The sequence below is a fragment of the Lissotriton vulgaris genome, chromosome 11 (genome assembly GCF_964263255.1).
Source record: "Lissotriton vulgaris chromosome 11, aLisVul1.2, whole genome shotgun sequence".
Taxonomy (NCBI): domain Eukaryota; kingdom Metazoa; phylum Chordata; class Amphibia; order Caudata; family Salamandridae; genus Lissotriton; species Lissotriton vulgaris.
The window spans coordinates 468,751,603-468,770,453 of NC_141699.1; the positions used below are offsets into that span (position 1 = coordinate 468,751,603).

The 18,851-nt window shown below is 46.5% G+C and overlaps 1 protein-coding gene across 2 annotated transcripts in view; it reads right to left on the bottom strand.

Annotated features, from left to right (window-relative positions):
* CDCA2 (cell division cycle associated 2) overlaps positions 1-18,851 on the bottom strand; it is a 394,307-nt gene that overhangs the window by 77,412 nt on the left and 298,044 nt on the right. For both annotated transcript variants that reach the window (XM_086943530.1, XM_086943529.1), the window contains exon 12: positions 12,999-13,142. In XM_086943530.1, coding sequence (XP_086799656.1) covers positions 12,999-13,142 — 144 coding nt within the window. The remainder of the gene's footprint in view (positions 1-12,998; positions 13,143-18,851) is intronic.

An 18,851-nucleotide genomic window follows, 5' to 3' on the forward strand; every position in this document is an offset into this window, starting at 1 on the left:
ATCCTCGCGGTTAAATGCTATCTTTGGTATTGCTTTATCAAAACATGTCGAGTAAGGGGTCATACGAATTGGAATACTAACCCCTCGCCAATTCTGGCGACGGGGTTAGCATTCCACCCTTCTAGAGGGACACGACACGTATGTAACTGTGAACCCCGGTTAAAGTTAAACGAAGCCTCAGCTCCACAAAATGGATGCTGCCACCACAGACACGAGTCTGACCTCCTGCTGCTGGGAGTCCTTCCAGCGAGGAGAGCTTGGACAAAGGGTTTCCTGTCAGGGGCGGTGCTAGCACCATCCCAGACAGGGTTTTGTGTATCCTGGGTAGGCAGGGCTTTACAGGAAGGTGACTGCTGAGTGGCACCCCGGTGCTCACTACGCATCTGCCGGCTAGAACCATTTCCAGGGGCACACCAGCCCCTGGCCTGGGGAAAGTCCGGCAGGGGAGAGGGGTGTAACCACCCCCCTTCCTGGTCCCACCCCTAGGGCAGGACCTAGTCGCGTACCCACCCCTTTCTTTAGGATAAAGGCAGGAGCGGGGACCCTTCCAAATTAGATCATCTTTGAATCCTGAAACTACTTTCTACGAAAGGAACTCAAGACTTCTTCTCAAGATTTCTCCCTTGTGACTAAGGAGTAGTCACCCTGCATCCGCAGGCACCATCTAAGAACTCTGCGGTTTGCTGCACGTCCTTCCTCAGGAATCCGACCGACCAGCGCGACGAGACCCGGCTTCCCTGGCACCTCTGACCTCTACCTACCTCTACAGCTAAGCTGAGAACCGTAGGTGCGACGAGACCGAGGGACCGGCCATCATCAGAACTGCACGACTCTTATCCAGCACGACCGCCGAGGGATCCTCTGGTGAGTGCTTTGGGGTCCGAGAAGCCCCGACCCTGAGCAGCTCCAGCAGCGAAGTCCAGCCTCCCAGCATCTCCACGATCTGCGTGGGGCCCTTCTGCTTTTTGCTGCTCACCGTGTGGTTTGGCTACTAGCCCGCTGGCTTGTGGCCTTCTGAACGACGCCCGACGACATCACTGCTGCTGGTCTGGTTGCTCCAGACTGGCTCTTGCTCCCTTCCAAAAGAGGAGCACCCCGGACCCTCCTGGTCCACTCTAGACGCCATTTTGAGTCCACCGCGTGGGCTTGAATTTGCCAAGACTTGTTGCCCCAATCCTGGGTCCAGCGACGTCGACAGCATCATCCATCGTGGGACAGCTCGCCCCTCCATCCTGGTCGCCGACAACGCCTCCTGGTCCGTGAGATCTGCAGAGCACAGCGTCGCCCACTCACCTAGTCGAGGTGACTACCATCCGGTGCCCTCCTGGTGCCACCTGACTACTGGCTAGTAGTCACGAACTTGGTCCCCTCTGCTTTCAGGTGTCATCCATCTTCGATCCAGGCTTGGATCACTCGAACTATCTTCACTGGTCGCCTGCCAGCAACTTCTTTCTTCAGGCTCCTGGTTCGTCTACGAGGATTCCCGACGTCTTTTGAGACCTATGCAGCTGCAGCCCCTGGGCTAGGTAAACTCGGCATTTCGGTGCCCCAGCATAGCCTCACTATCCAAGGGTCAGGATCCACTGTTGTTTTCGATCTACCTTATCGGGTTCGCCCGAGAACACTAACTTTGCCTTTACTAGCTCCCATAGACTTTGTCCCGCATCCCGCGTGAGAGTGCACACTCTGCACCCGAGTCCCCTAGGCCTCCTACTAGTAATCTGAAGGTTCAGTAACGTAGTCCTAGCGATTCCAAAGCCCATTAGTACAGTACTTACCTGCTAGTAATTTCGCATTCCACTTCCATAGTATATGATTTTCCGTGCCCCTCGGGCATTTGTGTAAATTGTGCAACTTAAAGTATTTTCATAAGAGTTTTGTTGTGTGCTTCGTACCCTGTCCTCAAAGAGTACAGGGCTGTTGTGATTCTAATAAATACACTGTTTATTTTCAGAACACTTGTGTGGTGTCCTTTCACTTGGTGTTCAAGGGGTATATGTGATGGTATAACAGCTGGCTTAACACGCCCTCTAGAGTTTAGCCCGAAGACTGCTCGTATCCACACTACTAGGATAGCTGGTCTATAAAGTTGACTTACAACCAATCACCATAAGGGTTGTTTGGACTGATAAATAGTGATCACTAGAATAGTGAGCACTGAATATGAGGCCAACTTCTCACACCAAGGACAGCAGAACCATCAAACAAACTGGCCAATAGCACCTCCTCCTGGATGTGGACCCCCGCCTTTCCCCTTCCCCCATCCACATTTTCCTATGATGGGCTGGAACCCTGCCTGGCACCAACCACATTTTCAGAATCAGTACCAGCAGCCTTTTTTAGAGAGGAAAGGAAAGGGGGTGGTGATGAACAGAGTGTCTGAATTGAGCAGACCACTCTTACCCAGTCCAAAGATCAGGGCTTGATCCATCACCGTTATTTATCTCACTGCCCCATCCCAGCTCAGAACCTGGCTATATGCAAATCAGTCTGTCCCGGCCCAGTGCATCATGGGAACAGGGAAGACTAAACTACCAAGCCAATTCTTCACCAGAAAGGAGACAAGCTACCGGGGACCGGTTTCTGGCATCATGCACTGGGACAGGAACAGATTAATTTGCATATAGCCAGGTTCCGAGCTGGGATGGTGCAGTGAGCTAAAAAACGGTGTTGGATCTAGCCCTGATCTCTTGACTGGGTGAGAGTATTCTGCTTAATTCAGAAACTCTGTCCATTACCACCCCTTGTTGTTAAATATTTTTTAGAGAGGGGCCGGAGAGGCAGAGGCAAGAGCAGAAGAACACCCAACCAAGTGTCCTGGCAGACAGACGACCCAGTCGGAAACCACACCCGGAGCAAAACACCCCAACCTGGGACAAGCAACCAGTAAGTCTTATCACAAACCTGTTAGACTTGCAATTAACGACTATTGAACAACAAGTCCTTGAGAAAGGTCTGGGCTTTGTTACCAGCAGCTCGTCCAGAAAAATTCAGATTGCATTGTGAACTGACTGATTTTTTCAGGAAGTTAAAATTAAAAGCCTTCTTCGAAGGTAAGGAAGACCCTAATGCAGACCTATGTAAAGGTGATACTGGTCTTAGACTTAAATCTACATTTACACCGCCCCCCCAATACAGTACCAGCTGCTATCACAGCTTTTGAGCAGGCAGTATTTCAAGACTTGGAGACCTGCCAAGAGCCTACCACATACGGGAACTTCAGCACTGAAGAGTATAAAGCACTCGAAACACTAAAGAACAACACCAAGATCACAATTAAACCCGCTGAAAAGGGTGGAGGTATTGTCATCCAGAACACCACTGGCTACGAGAAAGTGTGTCAAGATCTACTGAATGACATTAACAACTACACTCCCCTCAATCATGACCTTTCTGCTGATCTCAAAAATCGAATAACCAATATGGTCAAGGAAGCTGAACAAAATGGACATTTATCTAAAAATGAGGCGGACTTTCTCTCAACCAGCATATGTACTGTCCCCTACTTCTACACTCTCCCAAAAACCCACAAAAACAAACTGCCACCTCCGGGCCGCCCTATAGTTTCGGGCATTGGGTCTCTACTCGAACCCTTGTCCACTTTCTGTGACTATTTTTTGAAACCCATCATCCAAAATACTCCCACATACCTTAAGGACACTAAGAGCCTGCTTCACCAATTACAAACCATGTCCTTTGAAGCAAACTCAGTGATATTGGCTACTCTACACATAGAGAGCCTATACACGAGTATCCCTCAAGACGAGACTATGAAAGTATTGAGCGCAGCGCTCGATTCTGCTACATGGGAATACACAACTCCCAAAGAATTCATAGTAGACTGTGCCACCATTGCGCTCAAAGAGAACTTTTTCGCATATAAAGGACAACTGTATCTCCAATGCTCTGGTACTTCGATGGGCAGCACTTTTGCCCCTAGTGTGGCAGGGTTGTAGGTCTTTGATTTCGAGGCCAAAAATATCCTACCCACAACCAATCCCTTTGCCAGCAACATCTTTTTCTGGAAGCGCTATATAGATGACATGCTCCTCATCTGGCAAGGGAGCATGGAACGCCGGATGGAGTTTCTAGGATGGGTCAACACCATTGACATACTTGAGATTCACCCACACAGTGAGCACTACTCAAGTGGTATTTCTTGACGTAGTGATAAACACTGGAACGGCTTTAACCACCAAAACACATTACAAAGCAACTGCCAAAAACAACCTCCTTCAATTTAGCAGCTTCCACCCGCGCCCCCTAAAAGAAAACTTGCCCTATGGTCAATATTTAAGGATCCGGCGCAATTGCAGTAGCATTGATGACTTCAAACAGCAATCAGCTGACCTAACTGACAAACTGCAACAAAGAGGTTACCCTAACCACATCTTAAACAGAGGATTAAAACGGGCACGCAACCAACCCCGTGAAGTTCTACTAGAACCATCTGACAGAACCCCGGAGGAACCTCCCCTCACCTGTGTCACCACCTACAGCACCCTGTCCAATTTGATGAAAAAATCTGTCAATAAAAACTGGAAAATCATCACCAGTACCAAGTAGAACTTGGAAAAACCACTCTTCTCGTTCAGGAAAGGACGCAGCTTAAAAGATTCCTTGGTGCACACCAGGCCCAAAGAACACATCGCAATGCCAGGACGCAGTATTACCGATGCTTGGAACCTACCCAGGGTCACTGGACATTACCCATGCTCCAATTGCTCGGTGTGTCATTTGACCACGGCTACGAAATCCTTGTCTCTGGAACCAGGTAAAACCTGGTGACAAAAATCACACACAAATTGTATCTCGGCTAACGTTGTCTACCTTATCACATGCCCCTGCATGCATCGATACGTGGGTATGACAAGAAAAATCAAACAGAGGGTGTGTGAGCACAGGAGCAACATCAGGTGTCGAAAAGCGACAACCAAGATGAGCGATCACTTTTTACAAACCAACCATACCACCAATGATTTGAGGTGGACAGTCATAGAACAGCTCACTGAGGGCTCTAACATTGCGGAAAGACTTTTTGAGAAGGAGCAGAGGTGCGTGTATCGCCTCGGCACCCACCTTAATGGTCTGAATGATGACATACCCTGGTCTTCGATCCTTAAGTTAAAGAACACTTTACATTCCCTGACCAGTAAGAAGTCCGTCTGTCATTGTGGACCTTTGTAGCCATCTGGGTTTCTCAATTGTAAACTCATATTTATAACCCTGATATTGCCACCCCAATGCTGTTTTTCTTGTGGATTTAACTTTGTCCCTTGTAAAACATGTATAGTACCGCCGGCCACGACTCCCTTGTGGTGTTCGTTCGATAAAAACAAGATGAGTAAAGTTTTGCTGGTTTTGCATCAATAGGAGCGCTTCAGTGCTCTAGTCTCTACTCGGTGACACGGCTGCGTTGTCATCAGCGGCTGCTTCCCATTGGCGTACTCTGTGCATGCGCAACCAAGCCACGCCCCAACCCGGAAATACGAGCGTTGCTCGTTCAGCTCACAATACTTATGCCGCCCCTTTCCACCAGGTCCCCATCGTCGAGACCCGGTTCAGAGGGATCGTGCAGGTTCACTAACGGGTGCCTGGCGTAGTGGGCGTGAGTGTTTCCTGGGCCGCATTACCAGTACCAGCTAAGTACTTCTCATGGCTTCTTTTAACAGTTCGTCCCTTTGTTTGTTTCTTTGCAGGATGTGCCAAATACGCCATTAACCCCCTCCCGCGGTCTATGTGGTGATATTTTCTCACCTTTCAAGTGAGATCCTTCGCATTGTTATTATGTCATTGCGGGTGTTAGGGGTCACTGGCCCTTGGTCCATTGATCCGCCTGTGACACACATATAACGCGCCTTGCGTTGTTTAAGGGCTTACTTCTAAAGCTCTCCTCTCCCATAGTGTCACGTATTGCTTTGGCCCCACTTGGCGCATGGTATCACACACGCGCTCCAGTTGGCAATATCCATTGCCCACGGGCACTTGTCTATTGATTGGCAGTACACCGAACTGCTGTCTTGGACGCAGCTCAACACACACCTGCAGGCGGTGTCACTTAACTTTACAGCTAGTTCATTGTGTTTCATTTGCCGGTCCACACGAGCACAAGTCACATTATTGAGACTCCCTAACTCGAGAACAATAACTAATTGTTTGTTTGTCTCTCTATGTTTGTCCGTGTCGTTTGCCTCCACAGGTGCATTTTAATTTTTGAATTCTCTAATCCAGAGTCTAGTAGGGGCTGGTGCCACCGTTTTTTTGTTCCGTGTGGCCCACTCTCTAATTGCACTTTCACAGACGACTTTTCACTTTCATGACCCTTGGTAGGGTGGGCCTTAGCGTGTCCATACCGCCGGGGTTTAATTCACCATAGGTTCTGACGAATGCCAGGTTAATTAAACCAACATTGGCAGAAACATGTTGACTACCACCTAATGATATTGGAAACAGAGCATTCAATTTAGTTGGTCGTGTTTACCAACACATTTTTTAATATGTCCTTGTTGATCAGTCATTAAATCAATTTTTGATACAATCAAAGGCATTTTTAATTCACCACGTCACTCTTTTCACGTAATCCATCACTTAGCTCTCACATCTTCACATTATCCGCTCCGCAGTTAATCTGGCGTTGAAGCACACTGGGGTGACATTCGGTCACTCCCAGTGGGGCCCGATGATGAAGCATGTCACCGACCAGGTCGGTGAGTGAGGGCTTTCTAAACAAACCAAATCGGTGTTGTTTCTCCCTTGTGCTCTATTACTTGTGTATTCTCTTAACAAGTAAATCTCTTTCATTGTTATTTTTCAAGTCATAGTGGGGATTAGGAGTGTTGCTCCCTCCCTACCTCTCTCTTTGTTGATATCTAAACATATTATCCTCAACTTTTGTGACAATATCTTATTTGCCTGAGCCGAAGAAAATCTATTTTTATCTCAAGTTCTATCTTCTGCAGCTGGTGAGTTTTGGATTGGTTCCATTAACTCCTTTCAAAGCAGAGGATGCTTTTGTTGGGCAGATGAACAAGTTACTTACCTTCGGTTAAAATATATCTGTGAGAGACATATATTAGTTGTAGATTCCTTACCTCAGTATTACCCCTAGGCGTCAGACTGGATCCAGAAATTCTTTCTTTAGTAGTACCCCTGCGCATGGCGTCAGTTTATTCCCCATTCGTCGTTATCACCGGAATGACGTTGCGGTACTTAGTTAGCTGCCGCCCCTGCGTGCTAATGTCAGTTCCATGCAAGAAGCGCAGAGCCATGCAAGACACTGACAACTGGTGCACAAAACAAAAACTGAAAGGAAGTCCATTGATCTAGAAGTCAGTTCGCAGTCGGAAAGTAATCTATAACTATTATATGTGGAAGGGAATATCAAGGCTTGAATAACCAAGCATTCAAGGGTGTGGTGCTGGGAGAGGAAAATGGGATCGCCCGGGCTGGGCGATGGCGTCGGGCCACGTTCCTATCCATAGGAGCCCCGGTTTTGTGCTGGGACCAGGTGACCAAAAGAACATCTGAAAGTGCATCATTAAAAGGCAGCAGTGGCTCCACAGAGGTAGTCGTCGGCTGAAGCACTTCTGTAAAGAGGTTAGTCCTGACAGTCACTGTAGGGAGTTCGAGGTGGAGAGCCTCGGCCGCCATCCACCACTGAGTAACTCGCACCCTCCTCCGTAGCCACGGTAGGAGGAGTTAGCATGCCATGGTCAAGAGCGGTGTTAAGACCGCTGGCATCCCCAAATTCCTCAATATAGTCCGTGTCAAACTCACACTGTGCTGTGAGAGGATCCTCAGACCCCTCTCAGTCCCCCCTTCCTCCGAAGGCTGTTGAACAGGCCGAAAATAAGTAGGCTGGACATAGGGGTAGAAAGGCCCCCTCGGCGTCAAGCGACGTCGTTCCGGTGCCATGTCCACATCAGGGCTGAAACCGGGGATGACGTCGTCAGGGACCACGGGTAACATCGGAGGTGGTGCTGGTGGGGTCGACGTCAGTGGAGGTGTCACAAGGTCAACCGGTGTCGACCGGTATCCAGGCCTGGATCCTTGGAGGGCCTGAGGCACCGGGGCCGGAGCTGACAGCGATGCCAGAGCTACTGGCAATGAAGAGCGAGGGCCCCCAGTCGCGCCGGCAGGGCCCACCAGCCCAAAGAGCCAGGCCATGGCTGACAGAAATTCCTGCAGCAGGGCCGGAGTCGCAGACGGACCCGGAAAGGGCGGGTAAGCCGGTGGCGACTGCGTAGGCTTCGCCGGAGCCGCGGGGGAGGCACCACCCGCACCCTCAGCCGTGACAAGAAGCTGGAAAGCGATAACGCTTCTCCAACTTATTGTGATGCTTCACCTTACCTTACCCCGAGTGCGAAGACTTCGATCCCAACGAACGATGGTGATGGTGACCGGGACCTGGAACGGCGCAAAGCCGACTGCCGGACTTTAAGCAAGTTTTGGGACCGCTCCCGCAAAGTCTTCGGCACCATGGCTCAGCAGTCGGGCAACGACTTGGGGTCATGATCGCACCCCAGGCAGTAGAGACACACGCGGTGCGGGTCCGTCAACAACATCATTCGATGACAGTCCCTGCAGGACTTGAAACCGGGCATCCCTACGGCACCAGGAGTCGATAGACTCGAGAAACAGACAAAAAGTCCTAGAAAAACTCAGTCAAAGAGTGACTGGGGGTACCGCTCTCTCTGGATCTGCGCTTGCTGGCACAGAAAAAGAAAGAACTGACGTCAGCGCGCAAGGGCGGCGTCTAAGTAGCTGCTGCGGCGTCATCTTGCCAACGACGATGCACGCGGAGCCGCACAACGCAACCTTCCGACGAAAACTTTCCGGATCCAGTCTGACGCCTGGGGGTAATTTTAAGGTAAAGAATCTATCACTACGTGTTTCTTTCAGATGCCTGCACTTATTTGTTTGAAACCCTGGGCCCCAGGGTCAGTTTGCCTGCTTGCCTAAAATGATCCCAGGTGGCGTATTCACCCATATCATTTGTATATTCCAGGGAGGGTGGTGTCCCTGGGGCATGGACCCCCCTTTGAGTGAGATTCTGTCCCGTATTGAACTGTAGTCCCCCTCGCACCAACAACTGCAGTGTCCTAGCACTGCCCTGAGGGTTAGCCCCAGCAAAATCATTGTGCGACAGATGGATGTAGATCTGTGAATTGGGGTGGGCACTGTTTCAACCAACTTCAGTGAGCATTTTGGAGTAGGGAGACATGCAGTGGGGCGAGGAGTCCCTATCTCAGTTACCATTGGATGATGAATTTTATGATGCCGTGGATGCATTATCTATAGGGCGGTGGAGAAGGATATGGACCCCAAAGAGCAGCACCTAGTGGAGGAATGTGCCAAGTGGTCCCAGTCCCCGGCAAATGCAGCCCTGGTGCCCTCTGCCTCAATCCAAGCCACAGAAGACCAACCTGCCCCGGCCAAACACCCCTGGGAGGAGGAAGAGGTGGATCATACTGTTTTTGCACGTTTGCAAAAGGCGTTCCTGGCCAAAAACCATTCTTGCTCTGCCCCCTGACACCGCTCCTCTGTCAAAGGGGTCTCCAAGCCTGGGTTTGCCTGATCCACATCCCGGGGATAATACCTACAGTGACACTGACAGGACCCTGACCCTTCCAGGCCTTGGCACCCTTCCGCTACAACTCCGGCCACTGAACCTTGCACCACGGATGATGGATCGGACATGATTGATCCAGAGGAGCTTCTCCATCCCAGATTGTCCAAATGGACCCCTTCCACGAAGGCGGTGAGCTAAATGGCAAGTAGAACACGAGCACAGTTAGGGAAAAAGCCCGTAGTTGCCTCAAGGCAGAATGCCCGCATCCCTCTTTGGATTGCATGGTAGCTCCAATCCCAGAGCTGGATCCCAATATGGCCACATTTCGAGCAATAATTTATGAAAGACCAAAAGAAAGGCAATGACCGGTCCTGGCGGGTGTGCCATGATCAGCTCCTGGATGCCCTCGATCCCATGACCATGATCCTGGACATGGTAGAGGATGCTAAAATATCGGGATGCTCATTTCCCCGGAGGCACTCTCTGGTTGGGCAAAAAGCACATGATCATGTTCATGGGGAATGCTAATTGCGCACTGGCCACAAAGCGGAGACGCTCCTTTCTGATTAAGGTGGATCATAAGCTAGGGAACATGATAGATTCAAAAGCAGGTAGGGGGGAGTAGGTGATGGGGTACAGGTGTATTTGGAGAGCCTTTTATTGGAGAGCTCAGAAAATTTGTGAGTGAACACTTTCATGTCACTACACAAGGCCCAGTCCTCTATTAAGAGGGTGTTCTGTTTGCGAGTTTCCTCGTGGCCAGTCGAGGTAGGTGTCACTCAACCACCAAGCCCTCCTCCTAATATCTCAGATGGTAAGGCTCCAGGTATGGGCAGTTTCAGGATCAATACCACAACAGTATCTTTTACCCCAAACTTTCCGTTACATTAGCCAGGAAATGTTTCTTTATTTATTCATGTGTAAGTATTTCACTGAAATATTCAATGAGAACTCTACTTTCCTGCACGTTATAGAGATGGTCTGAAAGGAAACTGAAATAGAAGAACCCACATGATATTTCAAGGCAGACTTCGGTTTGCTGGCTGGGTTCAAGGTCTATGAACTCGTTACTTTCAGGAACACTTCATTTTACCACAATTACATAGTTTATTACACATCAAACCAGTAATTCTTAACCTTTGGTTTGCGGACCCCTGAGTGGCCAACACATATGCAGGGGGTTGTCGACTGTTTAGAAAATTAAATATCAACAAATTAATCAAGTAAATGGACATCAAAGCAACATTTTCAAGAATACGTTTTAAAATCCACTGTAAATAAGAAGGAATTTGCCATCAAAAAGCTGAAAATGTAATTTGTGTCCTTATCTGGATTGTTAGAACAGCGCAGGTACTGCAAAAGCAAACTAGTATGTATGATAACAGGCCTAGATTGAAGTTGTATGCTTAAACACAGAAAGCAAACCTTAGGAGCAAAAAAAACAAAGTGGTATGTTATATTCGAGAATATTGCTATGCCTTTTAGAAATAAAACTGCATTTTGAAAGTTCCTATTATTATTTTCGCATATTTGTTAGCAAATTAAATGTGATACTTCATAATATGTGTATTTGTTTGATGTAATCCCCCGCATCCACAGGGTCAGAGCGGGTGCCAGATATTTATCATACCTCACGGCCAAGATCTGGGACAAACTCCCCCACCGCATCAGACGAAGCCCGACACTGCACCAATCCAGAAAGGACCTCAAGACCTGACTCTTCAAATAACATACGGAGCTGCTCACACCCGCCCCCTCTTCCCCAGCGCCTTGAGACCCTCACGGGTGAGAAGCACGCTTTAAAAACTTTGATTGATTGATGTATACTTTTTTCAATATTTTTTAGATTGTGTTGAGGTTTGTGTCGTGGAAATTATTTAAGAGGGGGTCCTCGGATTTCAGTTTTGATTTAGGCGTCCACAGTCTTCAAACAATTAGGAGCCATAGATCTAAACATTGTATTTATTAAACAATGGTAAATTTGATATAAGATTTTCTTTGATATAAGCGTCTGGTTCGTGTAGGGTCTAGCCCATGAACCCCAGAAATGATGCCTCATATATGCAGATGACGTTTTTAAGAGGAGTTTCTTGTTTTGGGCTCTCAAGCTTTGGCGCATACAAACTCAAGAAATGTCAAATATATCAATTTACCATAGCTGAACTTTGCAATCGACAAAAGGTATCGCATCTGTATAATTTTTGTAGCATGTCCTTACACTATTTCACACTTTTTTTTCAGCTAGAGCCTGTAGACTTTAAAAGTTAGTCTCCGGGCTTCTCAGCTTTGCGTACATCAGCCTACAGCTCATGATCTCAAATCCAAGTCTGTGACCGCTATACGTTCAAAAGAAGAAAAAAACTGTACTGTTGATTTTTTTATAATCTACAGGCCAAACACCTACCCTACCACTGCCTTAGAAGGAGTTCCATCCATGCGATCAACCCCTTTGGTCAGATATTACTGGGCAATTTATTGTTTCTTGGGAAGTTTTGTATTCATTCGTCAACTAACACCAAAGATATAAGCAAATCAAAAATGAGCTTTCAAATGGAAACTTAGAGCTACTTATATCCATGAGTCACTGCTAACCAACTTGCACACCTACACACAGAAAAACTAATAAGCAGCATAAACAGTAAAAAAAAGACTATTTGAAATTTTTGGTTTCTTTTTTACTTGTGTCTGGACTCACGTTAGAAAGTGATCTAGGAGGTCAGTTGGCGCTAAAGTTGGTCTATTGGCTACGTTAACGATGCTACACAGTGGGTCTAGTGTCTAGGATTGAGTAGTGTCTTTGGGATCCAGCCAGGACCTGGCAAATGTGGCAGAGGGAAATGTATTTTAAGGTGCCATATATGACACCAAAATCGCAGCACACATGAACACAGACAATGGACAATCAAGTTTGCTTCATGAAGATGCATATTTTTATGTCCTTTGTTTTGCTTACGGGTTAAAGATCATAGAACCATAATACGTCAATTGTCCAGCACAAAAGCTTTACATCTATTTCGGATGCTTGGTGAATTGGGTGCAGCAACCAAGGTAACACATTGTACTGGTGTGATATTTGGATTACCTTTGAGGAAATGCCACTGATATTAGGGAAGCCTGTCTACCTGCATTTACATCTCACCTGAAGTAGTACCCGAGAAACACATTTGATGTCTATGCAGGATGCGAGTCAAAGATAACACCAACGTGAATTAAACTGACAGAGGAATTCAATGTATCTCCATCATGTAGCAAATCTTAGCAACTCTCATTGACTATGTAACAATCTGTTTGACCAGTAGGCTACCAAAATGTACCTAGCTATTTAATTATGGAAATTTAAACAGAGTCTAAATGACATGGTGGTTCCTGTAATTCAACATTTCAATTACCACAACATTTGTTATGAAGACCAGAAAAAAGAATATACCTGCATTATCCTGTGACTCTTCGGAAGGACTTTCATCAATTTGCTTCAAATGCTCAGATTCCAGTAGAGGCTCCGGAACGTCAGTTGCCGAAATCACTTCACAATTAACAGCCTCAGAGACTTGACTTGAAGTTGAACCAGGATCTAGAAACAATTACAATTGTACTTTTGTGAATACGTTCTTCCATACCAAAGGTGCATGACCAAATTGATACTATGATAAATATATGGAAAACAGGCACGTTCTCCTGACTTGTTACCATTCAAATAAGTTGCAAACGTCTAGCAAACAAGGAAAACAATAGCACAAACAAAAGGTTTTTAAATCACAACTAAGCAGTGTTAATGAAAATATATGTTTTTCTGTATCAGTACTTAAACGATTGCCACTGCTGAACCCAGAAGTTCAGTGATGCAAGCTTCCTAATACTGATGATGTATTTGATCGGGCATTTGTATTAAAGCAGGAGGACCTATGAAAGCTTGGTTTTACTTCAAAGTCTAAGCAAGCAAGTTAATAACCAAAAGAGTAATGTTCTTCCAAGGGATAAACCTTAAACAGTTCTAGGGCAACTCATCGCAGGGAGCTGATGGATACAGACACTGCCAGCACTGAAATTCCTGTTGCATTCACTATTATTTTGGTCTGAAATAGAGGCCACTACAGCTGTCCCTTCAGACTTTTTGCCTGTAATACAGAGACTACTACTTGTAAAACACACAAACATGCTTTGAGTCAGCCATTGCTTGCCTGAAGTGTCACTCACATTCTGGGCCAATACATAGGAAAGCTATCAGGTGTTTGGACAGCCAGACGTTCTGAGTGATGGCATTTATCCTGGTTACTGCTAAATCAGGCTCGACAAGTGGTAGCACAGAGACAAAAGATTCAATGATAGGAAAGAACAGTGACTCAGTGATTGAGAGATACCTTGTATAGAAGTGATTAAACTTGGCAGCCATTTTGGAAAGAAGCCTGCGCACCTAATCACTCTGAAGCACTGGTCTTCTTGTTCCCTGCTGGATCTGCTCCTCTCGTATGTCTAGGTACATGAATGTGCCACCACTCCCACAGGCAGGATATGCAGCAGGTGCCAGTGACTTCATCTGGGGAGCAATACATATTTAGCGATCCCTGCACTGCTAGTCCGTGGATCCTGTTTTTTGGCATTGACCACCCTCTGCCAAACTGAGAAGCAGATGTCTGGAGTACTTGAATTGAGAGGATAGTGCTAACAGGCTGTAACCTCTGAGCACATGTTGGAGCATTATGAAGCACTCTTAGGGATCGTTTGGGAACAAACGAAGTGATGTGCATGTGTTGGGACCAAACCAGCCTCTGCCGGGAGAGAGTGGTTTGAGAGGTGATTATCGAAATAAGCAGTGCAGTAAATTTCTTAAGGTTATCTGCTTTGGATGCAGGATCAGAGATTAATGCTTCCTTATCTGAAACACTAACATTATGCCGTTACAGGTACCCAAATCGATTTATTATCTGTGTATGCTCTGATGGAAGCCATTTTTCCAGATTGTTTTTTATTATTGTGCATGTGAGAATGATTTGGTCACATTAATTACACATATAGTTAACAAAATTGGGTTAGAGTGTAACAGTGTTTGCTCTGTCTCAGAAGAAAGTTGATATTGTATTGAATGCAAGGAGCAATAGTCTGGTTCCTGTGGTGCTTCCTGAAATACGGGCGTGCGCCTTCGGCCTTCCCCTCCTCCAAAACTTCTGCACAAAACATGATTGTACATTGACGAGTTTTAATTTTCAGATGACTGGCTTCTGGCTGCCTTTGGTTTTGTCAAAAGCTTACGTATTTCGGCGCACAGTGTATGGAAATGCTTCTTTCTGTATGGTCACAACCAAAGTTTTGGACTGATGCTGATGGTTTATTTATTCAGAGTGCACGGAGGCCTGCTAACCAGAACTCAATGCCAGTGCTTGACCTTAAAATGTGTATGTTTGATTGGCATAAGCTAACTTACTCTAAAGTTCTGAGTATATGGTACCCAGGGCTGGTAAGTTAAAGTGTCACCGCGGGGATTGCAGGCACCTGTTGTGCCACCTTGGGTGTGACAAAGGTAAAACATGGCCCCCAGTCTGCCACTGCAGACTGGAAGGGCAGTTTTACACTGCTAACTCGGCTTTGCTATTTAAAGCAATGGCAAAGTCCAATCTTCCCTTTTTAATATATATAAATCACCCTAACTGTATGCCTATCAAACCCAAAGGCAAGCTGCAGTATATGAGAGAATGGAATTTGTACTCTACATGCTTCAGCAGTAAAAAACCCAAATTGTCATTTTAACTGTGGAAAAGGCCAGTAGCCCCATAGGAGAGTGTACATTTACAGGCTGCCACAGCAGACCTGCTAACCTCTGAAAGGGACTACTAAAGTTGGTAATGTATGGTATCAAACAACTCATTACATTAAGGCAGACTTATTTCCCAAATTGAAATTAATATCACTTGCTGTGGTGTGCAACTTTTACTAAGTTGCCTCTTTGTTCGCAAAGCCTCCTGTGTCCATTTGCTGTTTCACCCCGAGTCTGTCACAGAGACATCTTTCTGCCCTCCTTGGGAGACTTGCAAACGACTCCCAAGAAAGGACACAGTAGAAGCCTGCGTAGGGGAGAGGTGTTCTCTCTGCCTGGCAGGAATCTAAACTTCTGTTGGGCTTCGAGGCGAGTTTCAAAGTAAAACCGCCTTTGAAGGAGAAATGGAATACACTTGGGAGTGGGGCTACTATATTGTTTATCCAGACAGACCGGCACAGGGGACAAAGAGGGGAATACCAGCTGCCAAACTTCTTTTTCAGAGGCGTTTAAGCTCTTGGTAGTCACAGCTCTGGGTGGGCTAGGAAGCTCTACACGCCATGAGAGGGGTTTTGCCATCTTGACAGCAGACAGAATAGAGGCTTCTGGGATAGCTATTTGCCACACTTCAAAGGAAGTCATAAGGTGGGAGGGAGCCTGCTAGTGAACGTAACAACCCCAGAGGGAAATTTCTGGGCACAAAAAGGGCACCCTTTAGCACCCAGAATTCTAATCTCATTGGCCTGGAGAAAAGGACTGAAGGCCTCCCTGCTTAACAAGGACCCAGCAAAAACAGGCTGCACTGAAGTTGACTGCACCTGCTGAACCTGGTAGCTAACAAAGGAGAAGGTACTAAGCTTCTTGTATCATGCTCGTGAAGATGTCAACTCTTGAGCCCAGCCGAAGCAATAGACTTTACCAGTCAGTTGGCTGACCTCGTGTTCACAGCACAGGGCCACAACAGAGGAAAAAGTCTGCAGGGGCACGTTTGTAGCCCTGATCACTGCTCCTTGCTGCTGTGCAGTTTCAGGAACCAGAACAAGATCATATAAATTTACCCAGGAGAGTTGGACTGCAGCTAAGTTACCCGGAAGGATAGTTTTCACCAGAAGAAGGAAACCATCAAAACCGCTGTGCCAGACACCTGGTAGCCCATTGGCGAATGGACTGCTACCCAGCTTGAGAGGACTTCGAGTGATGTAAACCCTGTGCCCAGGATCGTCTCACCAAGCCAATAGACTGAGAATTAGCCCAGGGAAGACTACCCTCGACTGTACACCATCTTCAGCGTCCTTTAGCACCTTCAGCATCCTGTATCACTCGCATCAGGACCATTCCATAGAAGTCAATGGCGCAGTGTCACTGACCCTGGAACTGAACTGACTACTGCTTTTTTGGACAATATAGCTGTTTCTGTGGACCTTGCTTGTCTCCCTGTCTACTGGCTCCCTGTCTGAGTAAGTCGCCTAAAGTAACCACATTGATATGCACCCAAGTTTTGCTTCAGAACATTTCTAAGCATCAAATTTGTTCAATTTGCCATTGCTTGCTCATAGTTAAATAGTTAGAAATCATTTACTATACCTTGTAAATTCTGTATCTCTGGAACCATCCAGGGGATGCTTCTCGTTTTGGTGTCAAAAATTACATAAAAATCGACTAATCTGTTAATAAATTTGTGTTGAATTTCTTCAATTTCTTGTTTATTCCTTCCTCAATTGTTTTGCTGCTGGTTAAATTGTTGTGAATGTATCTAGGACCCTAATTAAGACATTCCCGATGTAGGCCCTTATGTGGTTATAACAAATCATATCCTTATAAAGGCATAAGAATCATATCCATATTAAGTCATAGCCAATGCAGTCCAAATACGGCAAGGCTACTCCCATAGACTCCTAGAAAGCACAACACGTTCTTAAACAAACCAAGCCTCCAGCAGCCCGGGAATTGCCCCTGCTTCTGTTTTGATGTTCAACCTTACGTCAAACTCGGCACCTTCCAGGTATAAATATACTAACATCAGCCTTAAGCAACACACAGTGGTTTGGAGCAGATCGGCTATCTACTTGCCCGACGCCCTGCTGATGTGAGTGCCGAAGGAAGCCGACCCTCCCTGCTGACGCACTGAGAGAGACGCTGTCTTTTCTCCTGCCGAGAAATCCAGCTCCAGTGTTTTCCGGTCACCCTTGCGGGTTGCTGGGAGATCGAGTCCTGAGAGAGAGATACAAGACCTCCTTCATTCTATACCCAAGGTACGGAGCTGATTAGACCCATAGAGAATTTTTGATTCAGATTCTTGGCAAAGACTGTAACTCATCTACTCCTTCCCACGTACTAGGCTTAGGTTAGGTACACAGGGGTAGGCGTATCTTAGAAACACCAGTTGAGTACGTTTAGTCATTAATTTATCATTGTATGTATTTTATCCATTTTAAGTGTTCTATGGCTTAGAAACCATATAAATTCTTTTACAGTATTTCATAATCCTTTTACTGTACGCACTTTACTTTATGGCAAGTATTGCAATTGTAGCAATGCATTTCTCTTGCATGATAAGGAAGACTGCTCAATAAATAACTCTTTTATTGAAAACGCCCGTCTCTCTATTTCTCTGCATTTCTGGTGAAACGAAGCATGCACGAGTAAAATAGCTATCTATTGTTTCCGCGATTCTGGAGATATACTCCTTATTCTGGAGGGAGCAAAGTTGTCATGTTTATGTGGTTGTCAGATGCTAATCCCTTCTTGTCTATTCAGGAAAGCTAAACATCTTGTTTACTCGAGAAAGTTTCTAGTGACCTCTGAGCTAGCTATATATATTTACAACAAGGGGTGGTGAGGGACAGAGTCTCTGAATTAAGCAGAAAGCTCTCACCCAGTCAAAAGATCAGGGCTAGATCCAACACCGTTTTTTAGCTCACTGCACCATCCCAGTTTCAGAACCTGGCTGTATGCAAATTAGTCTGTTCCTGTCCCAGTGCATGATGGGAACAGGGCAAACCAAACTACAAAAGCCAATTCTTACACTGGGAAGGAAACAAGCTCCCGGGGACCGGTTTCTGGCATTACAGCCGTCTTCGGCCCGGTTTGCTTGAAACCTGATGGTGCAATGAGCAAGGGTCTCACATCTGAGAATACCCTTCCACGCTTAGGGTGGACAAAAATATTTACAACAAGGGGTGGTGAGGGACAGAGTCTCTGAATTAAGCAGAAAGCTCTCACCCAGTCAAAAGATCAGGGCAAGATCCAACACCGTTTTTTAGCTCACTGCACCATCCCAGTTTCAGAACCTGGCTGTATGCAAATTAGTCTGTTCCTGTCCCAGTGCATGATGGGAACAGGGCAAACCAAACTACAAAAGCCAATTCTTACACTGGGAAGGAAACAAGCTCCCGGGGACCGGTTTCTGGCATTACAGCCGTCTTCGGCCCGGTTTGCTTGAATCCTGATGGTGCAATGAGCAAGGTTCTCACATCTGAGAATACCCTTCCACGCTTAGGGTGGACAAAAATATTTACAACAAGGGGTGGT